Source organism: Etheostoma cragini, chromosome 6 (assembly GCF_013103735.1).
Source record: "Etheostoma cragini isolate CJK2018 chromosome 6, CSU_Ecrag_1.0, whole genome shotgun sequence".
Taxonomy (NCBI): domain Eukaryota; kingdom Metazoa; phylum Chordata; class Actinopteri; order Perciformes; family Percidae; genus Etheostoma; species Etheostoma cragini.
This window is the reverse complement of record NC_048412.1, coordinates 7,567,943-7,586,669: the sequence shown is the minus strand read 5'-3', so window position 1 is coordinate 7,586,669 and position 18,727 is coordinate 7,567,943. Positions and strand designations below refer to the sequence as shown.

Below are 18,727 nucleotides of genomic sequence, written 5' to 3'. Positions count from 1 at the left end.
ACTAGAGTCAGTCCCACAATGAGCTTTCCTTATTATGTGCCATTTCTGAGTCTGAGTCTGTCAGGAGAAGAGGGGGGGGGGTGTGCAATGTGGGGGCAGGAGGTGTGGCCTTGACCAACTGCCACTTTGCTAGTTTGAAAGCCGTGATGTCTCTCTCTCATGGGTGGGCCAAATTCTCTGGACGGGCAAAGCAGAGAAAGGGGAGGTAACCATGCCCCTTATGACATCATAAGGGGAAGATTCCAAGTTGGCCCATTCAAGCTTTCATTTTTACACCTATGACCATTTCTAGCCACTGGGGGACCATTGGCAGGCTGGGGGAACACATATTAATGTTTAAAAAAACTTATTAAGGGAGAGTTTCCTACCATGGGACCTTTAATTGCCTCAGAAATAAATGTAATTAAAAATGTAGTTGTCTCCTTCAGTCAAATAAAAAAAATAAATGCATGTTTGTATTATTTTTTCAAACAAATGAAAGATTTGAATGAATCCTAGATGAGATCTTTTTCAAATATATATCTCTTATCTTATGTACATAGCCTATGAAGTGAACCACGCCTCTTTATGGACATTGAACGTTGTTTTTGTTTTGTTTTCTTCTTAATTGAACAATTACCATCAACACTTCAAACCAATTTGGGCCTTAGCTTACAGTTAGCAATTAATTGCTGTTAAACAAAGAAATGGTGATTATGCAAAAGAAACTGTAATTAGACAATTATGTAAGAATTGTTTCAGGCCTAATTGTTTGGTGGAGGTTTAAGGTAAGATTTTATGTGTCCTACCTGCCGGTGTCTGAGGAAGTCCAGAGCGATCTGTACGTTCTGCAGTTTGTGGAATCGCATGCGGCCTTTCTCTCTGGGCTGAGGTGGAAGGGAAGAGACAGAGACGCGTTTAGTTACACGACTCGCACGACTCGGCAGCCAGAGACATCCTTTTTGGTAGACTCATGGCAAAGGAGAAGGAAAGCATTCAATCCAAATATAGCAATGAATACAAAGGACAAAAATCAGGTGGCAAGACATTTAACAGAAAGAAGAAATGTAGTAACAACTGGTGAATCTATATTTAGAATAATTCATCCTGGTGGGTATGTGCTTGGATTTAAAGTATGCCCACAGAGATACCATTCTTAATATTCCATCTAACAGGTTTCTTTGCCTCAGACCGATTGTTCACCACTATCTGACACATTATTAGACAAAAGGGGGATACATTTGGAATTAATAAACCCTTTAGAATACTAATTACAGTAGAAAATTAGCAGTGGCTGAGCCACGGTTTTGTATGATTCAAGTCATCGGACAGCAAGCTAAGAAGAGCCTCATGATGCGTAATGCTGTGTCCTTTGAATTGTAAATAACTAAAAGTAAAAAAAGTTCCATATTTACTGTATACAAACACATCAAATCGAGTATTGCTTGCACCAGAAAACTGCCAAGCTAATCAAAATGGTCCTGTAAGTGTCAGCGGCACATATTGCTACCTGGATATTTATGTTTATATCCTGCATCTACAGTACATGCCTAAAGCAAGCCATAATATTCCGTTTTTGCCTTAATTACGAAAAAGACGATGTTCCTGTTAACATGACTAATGAAAGTGAGTATTCCACTATAATATTAATATCCCCGTGTTCGTGCAGCTGTGCGACACAGGATTATTTCAAAGTCTTCCAGCAGTGGCGGACTAGGGTTGGGTACGCAACCGGTAGGAATGGGACCAGATTAGAACGGTTCCACCTAATGTGTTGACTGACATTTTTTCCCTCTGTTGCTCTGAAGCGGAAGTAAAAATATCACCCTTTCTCTGTAGTCTACTGTTAGCTAACATAAATGTACGCAACTTTTAAAATGCCATATTTTCCCTCTGGACTCTGGTTACCATACCAACTCAACATTTATTTTGTTGTTACTTGTTAATAGTTGTTATTTCTTGTTCACTTACTGCAGTTGTATGTCAGGTGATTAAGGTTCACTCATTTTATATTTAAGTACTTTAAAACGATAATATATTGTTAAATTTAAATCATTTTCAATGTAAATCTTAATGGGAAAATTTTATAGTTGGAAAAAGGCCTTTTTCGGAATATCCAAATGGAATATGCTGTTTCCATGACCTGTATCAAATTCGTAATTTTGTCATATTCAGAATAATAGGGGAATATTAGTGTGCATGTAAATGCACTGATTGAGAGAAAGAGAAAAGGCAACCAAACACTTGACTGCCCATGGAGATCTGGATCAGGCATGGGCCGGTTACCTGTTGTACTGCGGTTTGCAAAAGTCACGGTTTTAAAACCACTAAAATATTCTGTCGTACTCTTCCTGTGGTATGAGCAGTTTTCTTTTCTTTTTTGGAGTCAAGGACAGAAAGCGCAGTTTAGAAAATCCTTCTCACTTCCAGTGTGCCGTGGGTTTTAAATGTAAAATCCATTGTGTTCAATTTTTTTTTTTACCCAGACATAACAAAAATACTACATTTTAAAGCTGGAATTGCAATACCAAAAGTTACCATCCCGTCAGAATTGCATCCGGGTCCCATGCTTAATCTGGATACCATGCACAGCCAGATCACGGAGAAAGCGCGGATGAATGAAAAAGAAAATATGAAGAGAAAAAAAAAAAAGATGTCTACTGTAAGTTATGAAGCCACTCACCAACCGAGCGCTCCTGCCCACGTCTCTCTCGCTCAGCTAGCCCCGGACCAAGCGGAGAGAGGAGGCCGAGGCCGTGGGGCAAAGACCAGCACACACAGACCAAGGTAATAGAAAGGAAAAAAAGAGGCGAGGAAGAGAAGCAGTAGAGAAGGAGAACCATACATCAGATAGAAATATAGTTGACACATGCACACACAGGCCGAGGTGACGGTAATGTGTCGAGGCTATGGAGAAGATGAGCCGAGCTGGAGCTGGTGGAGGGAGCAATGAGCTACAGCAGCAGAGAAGCTTCTGTATGGAGATCTGAAGCCCGGGGTGTAAAATAAAGAACGCTGGCTTTGAAACGAGCCTGGTGGCCGGGTAAGCCTTCAAGTTTAAAGTTAAATCCATAGAAAGGTCGCATTACGGATTTAATTACAGTGGTGCATATGAGTGCATGAAACCATGCTAAATTTGACTAATAAGAGGAATAAAAAAAAATCATGTTTAGGAAATTGATCTTAATGCCTTAATTAAAAAAAAACACTTGGTTAAATTTGATTAAAAAAATAAAAATTAAATAAATAAAAAGTTTCCTAGAGAGCTGAGATGGAGAAATATGAATTAAAAGACCTGAGCGGCCAAAGTCAGTAAATTACAGAGTTTAGCTCAGTAATTAATAAGCCTCTGACAACTTGGCAGTGATTGGTTACAGCTTGCTGCCATGGTGTTATGATATTCTAGGTTGACTAAAGATTAGGAATCCCCATTGAATTAGTCTGGATAAGGTTTTGGTTTTTGAAGAAGGCTCAGTTTGACACCGACCTGCGGCCCTCTGCTGCATGTTCCCCCCCTCCATCTCTCTCTCTCTCCCCTTTCATGTGTTCAACTGTCCTGTCAAAATAAAGGCCCAAAATGGCCAAAGAATAATCTTAAAAATATACATATATATATATGGTCTTGCTTTGCCAGACCATCCACTAGCTGCGGAGCAAACAAGGGTCTTGCTACTCCACACAGCATTACAGGATGGGAGAAAAACATGCTCTGGTTTATTGGCATTTATCTATTTAAGATTATTTTTTGGGGCTTTTTCTCCTTTATTTCAGAGTGACAGTGAATAGACAGGAAAGGTGGGAGAGAGAGATGGGGGATGACACGCAGCGTCAGTGCCACAGGTTGGATTCAAACCTGCAGAGGACTCCGCCTACATGGGGCACGCTCTTACTGATGAGCAAGAGGTCGCTTCTATTGGCATTTCTTTAAACCAATCAGAATAGTCATGGTTGGTGCCAAGCACCGCACGGAGCCGCTGCCAAATAGCCTCGGGACAACATGACTTTGCGTAAACATAGACACCGATGTTGTTAAGCCAAGGGGTGTGTTATCTGTACACAAAGCAAAAGTAAACATACAAGCCTCATGCCGTGTTATTGCGAGAAGACAGCGACGGTTGAGTTTAGGTCCCTTGACACGAGGGTTTATGAAAAGAAGAACGGGCTTTAGTATAAAAAACATACAAACAAAAAAACGGTTGACCAGTGGGACACGATCCTCTGTGTCCTGGGTGAAAGTCCGGTGTTTCCCCATCCACCACCCCGACCAACCTCCTTATGCAGATTTTCACTCTTTCATAGTACTCGCTAGGCGTGAATTCACACGCTATTGTAAGACAATGTAAGTCAATGGAGGCCAAACAACATTGATTAACACGCTAAAAAGCGAGTATGCGTCTTGATAACAAGCCAATAATGGCATACGAATTGGCGTGGCATGCATACGCCATTTCCTGTGACTAGTGTGCTCGGGAAGGAACTTGTTTTGGTGGAACATGTGTACGCTCAAAAGTTTTAGTTGTGCAACAGAAAACTCCGATTGGACAGATAGTCTAGCTAGCTGATTTACCCTGCAGAGATCTGAGGAGCAGTTAACATAGTCCATAGAAATCCACCGGAGGTTAAAACACCAACACAAAGAAAGAGGATAAGAACATCATCGAAATTACACGCATCTGGCAGAATTTCTTGCGGCAACGGAGCAACTTTGCAAGTAAAACGTGGTGGATATAGACTGAGGTGAAAGGTCAGAAATCAGACACCATGGCGGTACCATGGCGATACTCACCAGTGATTCGCCGGAGAGGACCTCCAACAGCGAGATCAGGTTATGTCCATCGCGAAGGTCTTCATACAGGTCTGTGACGTGACGCTGCGACTGCCGGGACAAAAAAGGAGAACGCATGTCACAAAGGGAAGATATGGCACAAGGATTCAAGATGCCAGCACCATCATTTACACAAACAAGCCCAGATAATGTACAGGACAGCCACCCAGGACTGACAGCTGGTGCATTTGGTTTAGTACTAACCGAAGCAGGACACAAAAGCAGTGCTGCAGTAGTTAACTCAGTTTAGTTGTCTTGCATCCTATCAACACACTGGTTCTTTGATGAAAGTACTCGCTGATGTTCTTGTCTATGTGACAAAAGCCCTCAGAAGCGTTTTATTAAAAATCCATGTCAACAACATGTGGCGCAGATTTTTTTGTGTAACTTAATGAGATGCAAACGAAATCTGTGAACGTTTTTCAGCGGTAATCCAGAATAATAAAAAAAACAACTGATTTTCTGCTTGGGGTGGAGATGTATTAACAGTCAGATTTTTTTTTTTTGTTTAACATCTGCGCCCGCAGATTCCTTGTGGTCCTGCCAATAAGCTGTCAGATTTGATGGGGAAAGATGTCTTTGAATAGTTCAGCTAAGGCCTGCACCTTTCGGGCAAAAAAATGAATCATAATGTTTTTGCTTAGAATTGATATCACAATTCTTTGCCACAATTTCTTTGACATGACAAAGTAAATTAACAGTACCAAACATAGATGTTTTTTTGTCCCCTATAGCACAATGCGCATCACCAGAAGCCTGTAAACATAGAGGCTTCAATGAAGAGAAGGGAGAGCATCGCTGCACTTAGGAGCGCTTTAAAATCTATTTTATAAAGTCTATGTTTAACACTCACAGGAGAATGTAGTAGCATTTGTGATGAGTTGATCAAAGTTTTAAAAAAAGTTTAAAAAAAAGATTAATTTAATAAAGAATTCGTGAACAGGGTGAATGGAGATGGTGATTTTATAACGATTAATTGTGCAGGCATACTTCAGCTTTCAGTTAACAGATGTGTTTTATTCTGACTTTGAAACTGCTACCCAGCAGCGTCTGTGAGCTTTTGACTTTTTTTGTTGCTCAGAGCGTTCTCTCCGCTGGTACAGGTCAGGAATGCATAGCCGTGAGCAGCCAAACTTATAATGCCGATGCCAAATGTCAGCTGTCATCCCTGAAAAGTGATAGATGGGAACGAATAACAGCCAGATCAGTGAGGTGTAAAAAAAAATAAAAAAATAAAAATGTGATGTGAAAAGATGTGCTGGGGACCATGAAATCAACTAAAACTTAACAATAGTACTTCATTAACGGTGGTGTGGTGTACTTGCACCCGGACAGTGAGGGAAGATGTTTTGGCGATGCCAGTACAATAGAAGATAGGATAGGAGGAGAAAAACAGAACAACAAATAAGAGAAAAGTCTCCATGCTGAAAAAGTGCCCATGACCAGACATCTAGTACAGTCCTGCTGGGACGTGCCAGTACCTACCTCTGCCCTCCGATTCTGGGTGTAGAGGGACGAAAGGTGGAGAAAAAAAGAGAAAACGGATGGATGAGTAGATGACGGAAATAAATGGAAAGTTAGATGACGGACATGATGGTAGGATTAGAGTTAGAGACAGAAAGAGAATCAATTCAACTTTTTTTTTGTCTTGAGAAAATTCAGTTCACGCATCTGTCCTCCAAGTGTGTGTGTGTCTCTGTGTGTGTGTGTGTGTTTGTGTGTGTGTGTGTGTGTGTGTCTCTGTGTGTGTGTGTGTGTGAGAGAGTGCTTTTGTGTCATGTAGGTGAAGGAGGCCTCGGCCCCTCAAATGTAATGAAAGCACATTTCTCTTGCAAGTTACAACAGTGTCTCATTTATGTTGGCAAGAATTCCAGCCCACTCATCCAAACGTTAAACACATGCTCCGCCCTCACTGCAGAGCGAAGACGGGATCAGAGGGTAGCCACGGTAACCCACACTGCCACTGCTAGGGTTCGCTGTCTACACATTTAAAAAAATCCTCATAAGGGTGTGTTGTGTGCTTTTCAACTTTCATCGTGTACTGTTAGGGCTGCTGGGATATGGGGGGGAAAAATCTAAATCACAACGAATTTAGTCGATGTTGAAATCATGATTATTTAACATGATGACACGTTTTGGAAAGATGTTGTATTTGTTGAACTTAGAAAAACAGTGAAACAAATTAAAATTCACCTTCAACTTTTCCCATTTGAGTTTTCTTTTTCATACAGAACACAAGAGAAAAAAACAACACTTGACAACACTTATTTAAGACATCACACTGTAATGAACACAACAGACGAACCATAACTCAAATCCTAACTAATCCAATTGTTTTGACACGTTTGAGATACTTTATCACTTTTTGACGTGTTTTTCTTTTACATTTTCTTCATTATTGCACCACTACCATCAGTGTACTGTACACATCATTACCACCACTTTTACACTATTTTATTTTTTGAATTCATGGTCAAGAATTTTTTTTGGGGGGGAAATAAAACACCCAAAATCATGAGTTGAGGTGACCTTTATTTCAAGTTTTGTTCTCCCGCTGTCCGATCCAGGGCGCCCATCCAGGGCGGTGCGTTTTAACTCTAATTTGTCAGGACAAACCGAACGACACTTGCTAAAAGAAGCGTTATGTCATAAACCTTTATAATGTTTATGACACTCTCATTATGTCATGTCACTCTTATGTAGATACTTTCAGGTAAAGTGTAATCCACATTTTGTATGCAAAATAATCTGTTTTTGTGATCATAAGGAGACAACAACGTATCTCCAAATGTCAATTAATTGCAAAACCCTATATGAATTAGATGTATCTGCATTCTTCAGTTGTACATAATTTAATGCAACTTTAAACATAACAGTTTTTCATTGCACATTTCCTTTGTTTGAATTGTGTGCTTATGTTGTAGTGTATCTCCTTAGCGTGTACTCCATCTATCGCCACCCATTAATTGCGTTGTATTGAAGAGGCTGTGGTCTCTGAGGCTGATCTGCCACACGCTTGCAGCTGAAAGCTAGGTGTGATGCGACAAATTGCCCTCTCAGAGTTTAAAAGAGCTGCTGTGTAAACTGTCAACGTGAAAGTCATTAGCACAGATGGCTAACAGCCCCTCAGCCCGCTCCCTCCCCATGACTGTTATCCACTGCCTGGAAACCAAAACACTTAACACGCTTCAGGTTTAACGTAAAGTTAAGTGGTCCCTCGATACTCTCAAGGAACGAATAGTCAGGTATAATCTGACACAGGGCTGCAAATTAGGACTATTTTCTTTGTTGATTGGGGGGGGGGTGTCTTGTTATGTCCACAACTCAAACACATTCAGTTTAATGAAGGGTGGAAAGGTACAAAAGGAATGATTTTCCAAAGATATAGGAAGGAAAGAGAGCTTTACGAGTTCCAATGTGTGTTTATTAACGTGTAAGTGTTTGATCATGTGTGGATATTGTAAGATAAATGTGATAAATACAAAGAAGACATGCATATGTGGTAATCATTTACTTGTATTACACAGTAAGTTAGAGAAATGTGGTCAAATATATTAGGGTTATTATATTAGGTGTGAGTGTATGTAAATATAATAATAATAATAATAATAATAATAATAACAATAATAATGAATTATGGAAAAGGGGTAGGATTTAATAAGTGTTTACTTCTCCTTTTCAGACATGTCTATAATAAATGTCTTCCTTCATTCAAGAAACTAGAGCATATTCAGATTTAAGAAAGTGGAATCAGAGAATCTTTTTTTTCGTACAAAATGACTCAAACCTATTCACCCATTTTCAAAATGAATTCAATCAACAACTAATCAAACAACTAATGGATTAGATTCAAAGTTATCATCATTGCACATGTCACAAGTACAGAGCAACGAAATGTAGTTAGTGTAAATAACTTGTGCTACAGTATGTAAAGAGTGCAAGGTATGAATGCTATATACATGTGTAGAATAACACTATGTACTACAGTATGTACAGTAGTGCAGGTTGTACAGTGATTACACAATATGTACAATGATTAATCAATGGGTCCTCTCAGCTCTAATGACATCTATCTGCAACAATCGTAGTTTTTAATCAAATCAAATGTAAGTTCCAACTAGAAAACACGTGTTTGTTCTGCAGCTGTTCTCACGTTGCACAGCATTAAAAGGATTTACTGATGGCCCTTTACGGCTTTTCATGGCTGCACCCAACCTATAGTCTTCCCTTGTCAAGCCAGCCATTAAGCCATTAAATCACTTTAACATCAGGTTAACCAGGACGAGCAGTCCTGCACATTCAGCCCCGGAGTTAACACTTTCCCAACCAAACACGTGCCTTCGTTCTTCAAAGACATTTCCAATAGCTGACTCTAGGTGGAGGTGATGTTCCTTTTCTTGTTATTTGATGCTCCTCTTAGCTAAAAGATACATTTTTGATACAAATATTGACATGAAAACTTTCAAACTTTTTATCAAACGGTTGTCCTCCCAGGTCAAAACTGAAAAGGAAACATTTTTTGACGCTTTTTCAAATCTTTTTGGACACTTTATATTTCTTGTTGACACGTTTCACATACTTTTTTACGCTTTTTTCAAACTGTTCTTCATTATTGAAGAACACTACCATTAGTATGCTGTACACAACATATTATGACTAGTTTTACACTTTTATTTTTCAAATTCATGGTCAAGAAACCTCATTAATATGAAATTATATCATTTTTTGTCTTTTGTCAAAGTCTTTTCAGGGGTAAAATTCAATAAGTGGTGAACTGATCCTTCTTTTGACTTGCAAAAAGCGCTATCTGGAACCATCCATGTGATATTTGGACACTTTGGATGAAATAATCCCAAATCTCTGATGTAAAAACTTTTAATAACGGGGCACATTTGAGCCCAGGACAACAGGAGGGTTAACAAAAAAACTTCCCACACATCAATGCTTGCCTGTGAGTTTAGACCGTGCACGAATGCCGGTAGCCAGCCAGACCCAGGAGTCTATGGAGCACATGTGCTACCGTTGGCCTTAACCACCCTGGGCTCGGGGCCGAGACCAGACCTAAGTGAGTCCAGATGTCTGTGACTCACCCTCCAAAAATCACAGCGAACACTTAAGAGAAACTACAGTGTGTTCTCATACTGTGGTAGCAGAATCGGTTAGGACTGCACATTCATGGAAAGGAAAACACTCGTTGTGCTGACTTTTTGCTTCTTGTTCCATTTCTAAAAATATATATAAAAAAAAAAAGAATGGCCCTGTGTCTGTGGAGTGAATAAACAAAAAAACGTGGAAGCACTTAATGTCATAAAGGCTGTAAATGCATTGCCGGCAATGAGATTTTCCTGGAAGAAAAGTAGTAGCGCATGCCGGGATATTTTTATTGCTCTGTGGGAGGGGTGTTGGTTTATGGGTGGGTGGGGGGGCGGGGGTAGGGGGTAGGGGGTTAAGGTCCGTTTTTCACGCTTAATGAGAAACTCCAGAGTGAAAAGTATGGCATGTTTGACATCACCCCCACCCTGAGCTGTTTACCTCTCTGACTGTGTGATGCATTGGAGGGCTTTCAGGTCGTAGTCTGAGAACAGAGGGTGAGGTAGGGGAGAGTGGGCGGGGGCTGACGGATGGTTCAAAGACAGACTCAGCTGAGTAAATAAGTAAATAACCGATTGGCTTATGTTCGTTTTTGTGAGGGAGGGGGAGTGTCACTTCCAATGCACAGGTGTAGGATTGATTCAATTTTAGATTTTAATGATGGCCTGTCATTCAAAATAATCCGAAACATTGCAATGCATTCTGGGAATCTGAAGGTGGTCAATAAAGTGTGTTGCATGCATTAAATAAATGTCTTCTCGTTAGAGGTTCTTAGGGCATTTCATATTTAATTGGACATCTCATTAAACCTCCTCCAAACCAAAATGTTATCTTCCTTCCAATCACATTATCCCCACTGAATATTGTTTTAATCACCCATCATTACGCCAAGTGTAAAATATTAACAGGACATCAAAACTCTTGCCAACACAAAAATAAATAATTTGCACCTGCAATTATAGTGCATGGCCTTTATTCTAATATTCTAAAGGTGGATACCAATCACTTGTCAACATTGGAGTTGCAAAATTTATTACAGTAGATGCCAAAACTAGGGTCAGGGGACCCCCAGGGGGCCTTAAAAGGGGTTTCACGGGGTCCTGAGCAAAAGGGAGAATCCTTTATTTTTTACAGTAATTCCATCCATAAATAACATTGAAAAGCAAAAAATCCTTTCCTTTTCCAGGGAGCCTGGACCCTTATCAAATGGGGGGGGGTCCTAGGTCTAATTTGTGACAATATAGGGGTCTTTGATGTAGGGCTGGGTGATGTGGAGAAAATCAAATATTATATTTTTGACCACATGCCTCGATATTGCAACAATCATGTTGACTGTTGGAGCTGAATATTTACATATCAAGATTTTTCATAAAAAATCATCAGTAAAGTGGATATAATGACTAAGTAAGGGAAATAATCTTACCAGTCTTATGATAAAATTACATCACTTAACTGTATCACTTTACACTTATGCCATATTAGGATGTCATTAGGCTATCCAAAATCTAAGAAGATATCTAGTCTCATATGACGATATCAATAAAATATTGATACATTGCCCAGTTCTACTTTGATGTGATGAAGTGATTTACCAAACACTCAACATAGCACCCTGTAGCTGATGGCAAATCAGCGCGATGATTGGCTGAGAGAACATCTGATGCTAGCCACATTTTAGGGACGTTTCCCCATTGATATGCACTGTGGTTGTTACGTAAGAACCACATGTCAACCAAATGGTCATGTTGCTTAGAGAAAGAGACATTTGGGAACACTTTTTGGTGAACTTTTGATTATTTTAGCGTGCCTTGCTTGTGTGTATATGAGTGTGGGAGATGACACTGTAGGCATGTGTGAGCGGGGAATGTGCCTTGGGGAGTATGGTGAAAGTCAATGGGTTCTTACCTTTATCAGGTGCTTGTTGACCCATTTTGTGAAGGTCTTTTTCTGTACTCGATCGCGTTCATCTGCAACATAGAGGAGCCGCAGTTAAGCATCACAAACATATGAAAAGGTAACACTGGAATAGATTTTTCAATGTTCCAAACATTTTGGTGTTGCTTAGTTGCAAGTTGAACATAACAGCATTTGATGAATCTTCAAAATAGCAATTAAAAGTTCAATTCAAAGAGCAAATCCCCAAGATACCAGACTTGTGTGACTGCTGTATGACAAACAGATTCATCACTGGGGTAGAAAATGCCTCTTGACTGTTTACACCTGCATCTGAGTCAGAGCGGATCAGAGCACATTCATTGTGCACGGATGTGCCATTATTGTCTAGGACACTTTGCATTGGCGAGGTCAAGTCGCTCTCTGAAGGAAACCACTGCCATTTGTGCTCTTGGACAGAAACATTCATAAAAAAGGATTCCACCTTAAAAGCCAAATGCTCTGCAGGATTAGCACAAGACAAAACTATTAGAGTCATTTTCCCAACAAGAAACTACAAGCTCTTGGCAACACCCTTTAAGAAAACCTGCATACACTCAAAAGGTGTGGCACATGCTGTGCTACTTTATACTTTAACCCATGTATACAGCCATATTCCTTATTCCTTATTGTACTTTTTACTACACTACATTTGTCTGTCATCTAGTTACTACTTGCCTAAGATTTTACATGCAAAACACATGATTAACGTTTAACACGTGATCCAATGTTTTCAATGAAATGATCTAACAGTTTTGTTAAAATTAGCTCCAACTTCAACAGATATGACACTCTTAAGCTCAATTTCCCTGCATGGCACTGCAGCATCATGGATCGGTCTGTTTTCAGCCATGTAAAGTGGCGCCTTGGTGACTGAAGTTGTCCCTCCATGCCACTTCAGGGTTGTTGTGTTTTTGCTGAGTAACCCACCTTCACTGACTCACAATAATCAATTCCATTCACATTATGCCAGAGTGAACTATGGACACCAACACGGAGTCCTGTGTCTTATCAGCTTTAAAGAAGTGATCTAACAGTACAGTGACACACCCAGCAAGAAAGGCAAAGTCCTCTGATTCAACGCTAAAACCTAATAGGTGCCCAGAGGCTCGTTTTTTTTTTCTTTCTTTTTTTCCCGGGAGGAAGTGAGCAACGACTTCTGCAAATGTGCTACAGTATTTGCAACTATGTTTCCATGGAAACATATATACACTTTATATAGACACCACAGACCTCAAACATCCTTTATCTTTCAAACCAACAGGGGACCAAGCTTTCATATGTCCTGTCAAGGGGACAACATGTCATCAAATGGAAGCATGATGATTGGTGTGAGAGAGAGAGAGAGAGACACAAACACCCACCCACAGACACCCACACACACACACACACACACACACACAAACAAACACACACACAGTAGTTTCCCAGAGGGGTTGCACTTTGACCTGTTGGGTCTCTGCATTCCGTTCACACCACGTTACCTAACCTGGTTTCAACCACTGCAACTCTTTGTGGATTCATGGCTCTTTATTAGTGACAGGAATGCGAGTGGATGAGGGGCTGAGTGAACTTTAAGTATCAAATGTCACCTGAAACAAAAACTTTTTACTGAAGTGTGGAGTTTACAGCCCAAACACTGGTCCAAACACCGGTTACTAGTGTTACCAAGATCATTTACTTACTTGGTACTTGTACTCTTCATTTGACATGTTATGCAACATTATCCTTACACTTTAACCCATGTATAATACTATATTACTTATATTGGACTTTTATACCCCACTACATTTATCTGAGCTCTAGTTACTACTCGCCTAAAGTTTTACATACAAAACACACGATTAACGTATAAAATGTGATCAAATGTTTTCGATGAAACGATGAGATGATACGGTCTTGAGAAAATTAGCTCCAACTTTAACAGGTATGACGCTCTTAGGGACATTTTCCCTGCATGATGAGGACTTTAGGTACATTTAGGATAGGATACCTATTTAACCTAAATGCATTGTCCACCACAATTATTGATCAATAGTTCTTCAGGCTAGATGAGTAAACACACAAGCACAATGACATATTCTAAGTGGGTTGATAAAGTCGTCTCCTGCGTGGTAAAGCTTGAGTATTATTATTTTTAGGGGGGGGGGGGAAAGAGGAAGAAACGTATTGGATTACAAAAGGAAGAAACCATTTACCCTGGCTACAGCACAACTAAAGGCAAAGACACTGCAGCTATACAGTGACTCACTTGCCCCAAAACACATGCATGCAACACAACAGAAGTTGTGAACAGGCTTTACTGACCAATACAAAGTGAGGAAGCAGCTGATGCATTAGAAAAGGGGAGTATCTTCCTTTAAGTAACAGAGCGCAGACAGACCGGACATTACAGTGCATATTTACAGAGTAAATACGTCAGATTGCTGCAGATTATCTTATGACATTCAAACTTGATGAGCTATGTACAATATCATGCATCATGCATCACGCTAACCCATCAAGCCTCATCACACACACACTTCTTTAAGGTCTAACAGGAAGAAAAACACACAACCTGAACAATTTCAAACACTGGAAAGACTTTTAAAACTGCTTTTACATCTTCCTGGGAAAACCCTTCATTCTCGCCCAGTGCACACATTTGACAACCAATAGATCAAGGCTTGCAGTTAAGCTATTTTCCATCAACTGCCACCGTACTGGTACCTTTCCTGCCGTCGGTAGCCTTCAGCATCCCCTGGTAATAGGCTTCATCTGAGGGCGTTCTATCTCTGCCCACGCTGTCAGAGGAGAAATTCCTGTACCTCTGCTGCTGAGAATTCATTTTCCACTGTTTGTCCACACACAGAATAATAATCCTTGACGAGTGTCTCACTTGACGGCAACTTGACTGCTTTTCTCGCGTCTATCTGTCCCTCTGGCCCTTGGGTCGTCCCAGAGTTTGGAGTCCTGTGGCCACAATCCACTTCACAAACCTATAATTTCTCTCTTCCTTCTTGCCTCTCAAACTCCTCACTCACTCACTGGGCTTGACTCTGCCCTTCTTTTCCTTCCTGACGTTTCTTTTTTTTCTCTCTTTTTTTTCTGCCGCTCACTCCATTCCTTTTATAGAGACTGGTAAACTGGTGCCTGTGGGCGCTGAAGTCTGGGCCTGTCCTTGTGTGTGATGAGCGAGTGTGTAGTTAGTGGAGTTAGTGTGTGTGGACGACATGGTGGGTGGGGCTCTGAACACACCCCTTCCCTCTCGCAACATGCGGAGGCGAGGTGTGGTAACCTGCATGCACTATCGCTTAATTGATTTACTTGAACAAGAACATCCAAGCTTAGTCACTGGGGGTGATAAAACATCATAAAGGCTTCTTTTTTTACACCATGTTGCACTGAATAAAACTTGAATGGACAATATCCCATTACACCCAGAAGTAACAGATATCCAACAAGAGCCTATGAAGTTCTTCCATCTCCCATGCACACATCCTCAGGGTGAATCATAACTTATTCAGAGCCTTCCTCAAAACATTTCACTTTAGGAGTTACTCACTGTAACGGAAGAAGAGAAGCGATTGGGGGGGGAGATAGTTTTGGGAAGGGCTGCTGTGGATTCCAGACACTGACGAGTGACCACACCCTGAACATCACTGATGTACTGAGAAATATAGCGGCTTGGATGTTTGAGAATGCTTGTGTGCTATTTGTGTAAAGACAATCCGCTAACGCATTGTAACTGTAATATCTGTCTACATCTGTGTTTAAGTTGTTATTGCTGCAATGCATTTAGCACTTTTTTGATGTCTAGTTCTGTACAATCTTTTGCACTTTGATAAAGTTTAAGTAACCTTTGCCAGAGTTCCTTTCTTCGGCTGTACAGTCCCTTGTTTCTCAGCCTATAGCTACACATTTGCTGCTCCGTTGTATGTAATCCTAACAAATTGAAGACTTTCAAATGCATCCTGTTACCCAGAGGATTTACCAGGGAGGTGCAGACAGGCAGCAATTTAGAACAGCAAATAAAATACAACAGGTATTACCTGAACACTGTTTAGGATTATAATTAAACAGGATCACACCCTGGATCCTTAAACAAAAATGATTTCCCATGATAGATTAATTCAATCAGTTATTAAATCCAAATGATCTGCATGAATGAATGATTGGCAGTGTCATTAACAGCAGCCCATGTTGCAACAAGTTACATTTACTGACTAAGGATGAAGTAGAAAAGAGTCAAAAGTTATTCTCGCTTTAAAGTTCCAGCCCACACGATCTAAGAGTTTTTGGCTTATTTACACAATGTCCCTCCATAATGGTCCCAACATGGGTCGAAAGTGCTGACAGCGAAGCGGGAGGACAGCGTGTGTCCTACCTGTGCTAAATCCTCTCCCTCTAGCCCTAATATAGAGCATACATCTCATTTCCCCCAACCTGACTGACTTCACTTTATCAGACATCTAAAACTACTTTTTCCTTCCAGAGCACTGGGTATTTCTTAAACCCGACGTGTATGAACATGAAGGTAGTTAATGTATCAGTGTAAGTGTGGGTGTGTGAGGTGTTGACTCATTTAAGCCACGTTAGCAAATATGAGACACACCTTTATAGTTACATACAATGTCTAGGCAAGCGAAGGAATTAGGGAGTGGTATGTGGCTAGGCAATTAACTCAGAAAAAGGAAAGGAATCATAGCAAATACAGAATACTTTCTAAAGAGCTGAAACCCTTCCATTCATAAATACAGCCTGGATTCATACAGGCAGACGACTGGATTCAAACAGATGGAACATATCAGGCTTTAAAGAATGAGAAAGGCAAAAGGTCTAAAAAGATTTTCTAAAAGGTTTTCTTTAACAACACAGCATAGAATAGGATTTATTGTAATGTCATCAAAACAAGATACTATTGGTTGTCCCGGTTATCTGAGATGCCGAAGCAACAGTAGACGGTAACTGAGAACTCGGTGACGTTCTGGCAGTGGAACATTCACTGACACCCGCTAGAGCTGGATTTCTAAACCGCATGGGAAAAACAAGCAGGGGGAACCCAAATGGGAAGAAGGGAGGAGGATGCAGAAAGTGTGGAACATCTTGGTCATGAGAGCTTTCCACCAAAAAGGAGACATATCATTGAGGTCTCAACATGCTTATTACACTGCTCCCTCCTCTGGCTTCATTAAAACCAGATGGAACACGTTGGGCTTTTTATACGTGCAGAGACAGCTTGCTGAAAATAAAAAGGGAGAAAGTACTTTCAAAAAGCTTGAGGTTGGATCATGTCTTCATGATGGTAGTGAAAGGGAAGTTGGGTTTTTTACCCCACATTGATGTTGTCTTACCAAGCAGACATTTGGACTATGATTCAATGGACTGTATTAGCTAATGCATTAGCATTAGGCTACTATCTATTTACATGTTGAATGCTTGCTAGTAATATTCAAAAGAAGATACAACTGAAGACATTCCTATCATCCTCAGCGCTAGTGCATTGCTTACACGCTAAGCTAATCAATATACCTGCTAAACATCGGCGTGTTAGCACCGTCTTTGCGAGCGTGATAGCTTGGTAGCGTCAGCTTTTAGCTCAAAGCCCGGCCCGCTGTGCATTAATGTAGCGTCACAGAGCAGCTAGCATGGCTGCAGACTCTTGTCAAAAACACAAGATACTGTATCATTGTGAAAATGGTTTGCTGGAATTACCATTATCATATCTGACCCCCAACATGATGGCTTGGTTCTGTCCCACAACAGTGCATGAGGTCCGGAAAAACCACATTTCCCATAAACCTTGTTGATGTATTCTCTTCTGTTTTTTTTGTTTTGTGCCAAAAGTAAATGATTTTTTGTTTTTAAAGATCCTACAAATGTCTAAAAGTAATCTCACATGTATCTACAACAACCTTATTCTTTTCTATGACATGATAGCCACCAACTTCTTCATTGCTCTTTGACTGCTGCAGTAAAGGTAGAGTAGAAAAAAAATCCAGTCCATACTTGGGCTAAAACCAATTAGCTTTGACTCTATACTGTAGCATCAAACTACAGCTACATAAAGACTTTAATACTGACAAACACATTGCTGAGCTTGCAGCCATTTACGGCTATAGACCAACCTGTATTTAAGCACGGGGGACTCTATACCCAAACTCATTACAGAACAATATGTCATTATGGTTTTTGAAAGTGCTACACCACAGAGATTTCAAGAGGAGGGAGGGTGGACTGCACATTTTATTTTAGAGGCTGAAAAAGAATGAATTTAGCTGTATACCTCTCTTCTCTCATCTTCATTCATCCCTCCCATTAACCCCATAGTCCTTCATTGTCAAGTCTATGGTGAAAGTATGGGTACTTGGCCACCACACCCCACCGGGAAAGGAATGTTGATAAAAGAAGGTGCAGCCCATAAACACACCCTGGATTATTACCTCAGTGCCTCCGTACAGAAGAAGAGGAGGAGGAGGAGGAGGAGGAGGCAGGATAGCTGTCACCTGAATCACACTGCTGACGGATCAGATTCCTGCTGTGCTTAACACACAATGCCAGCTGGGAAAAAAATAAATAAAACTTAAGCCCTGTAAGGCTTGGGAGCACGACTGTCCTTTTGAAAGTGAGGATTCATTATGATCATAAGCAGTATAATCAAAGCTTAAGCATGACTTAAGACCACTTTTTAAACATGTATAAGCCTTTTTTGATGTGACCTGGATAAATAATTACAATAAAACAGAAAAAAAACACGCCCTGGGAACACACTGTTAAGGCTGTCCTGTTTTTCATTCAAGCAGAGCTAATGAAAGCACTAAGGCTGTTTTTAAGTAGAATTGTGACCAGATAGCCAATAACTGTGCATAGTAGATCAGGTAAGGTGTGGTGTATTTCTACCTGTTCTGTAAAGAGAAAACT

General features: G+C 40.4%; 1 protein-coding gene and 1 long non-coding RNA gene across 36 annotated transcripts in view; one reads left to right on the top strand and one right to left on the bottom strand.

Annotated features, from left to right (window-relative positions):
* LOC117946383 (plectin-like) overlaps positions 1–18,727 on the bottom strand; it is a 156,731-nt gene that overhangs the window by 36,394 nt on the left and 101,610 nt on the right. For 10 of the 35 annotated variants that reach the window (XM_034874478.1, XM_034874479.1, XM_034874489.1 and 7 more), the window contains exons 2-6: positions 11,801–11,862; positions 6,290–6,304; positions 4,766–4,855; positions 2,663–2,698; positions 789–866 (exon numbers count right to left, since the gene is read on the bottom strand). In XM_034874478.1, the coding sequence (XP_034730369.1) occupies positions 789–866; positions 2,663–2,698; positions 4,766–4,855; positions 6,290–6,304; positions 11,801–11,862 (281 nt within the window). Of the gene's footprint in view, positions 1–788; positions 867–2,662; positions 2,699–4,765; positions 4,856–6,289; positions 6,305–11,800; positions 11,863–14,536; positions 15,008–18,727 lie in introns of those variants that run through there. The other 25 variants (XM_034874483.1, XM_034874484.1, XM_034874487.1 and 22 more) reach the window with 6 other exon arrangements.
* Positions 4,198–17,316, top strand: LOC117946393. Its single transcript, XR_004657026.1, has 4 exons — positions 4,198–4,432; positions 9,988–9,997; positions 16,366–16,379; positions 17,306–17,316. It is a non-coding gene; the product is annotated as an uncharacterized LOC117946393 (long non-coding RNA).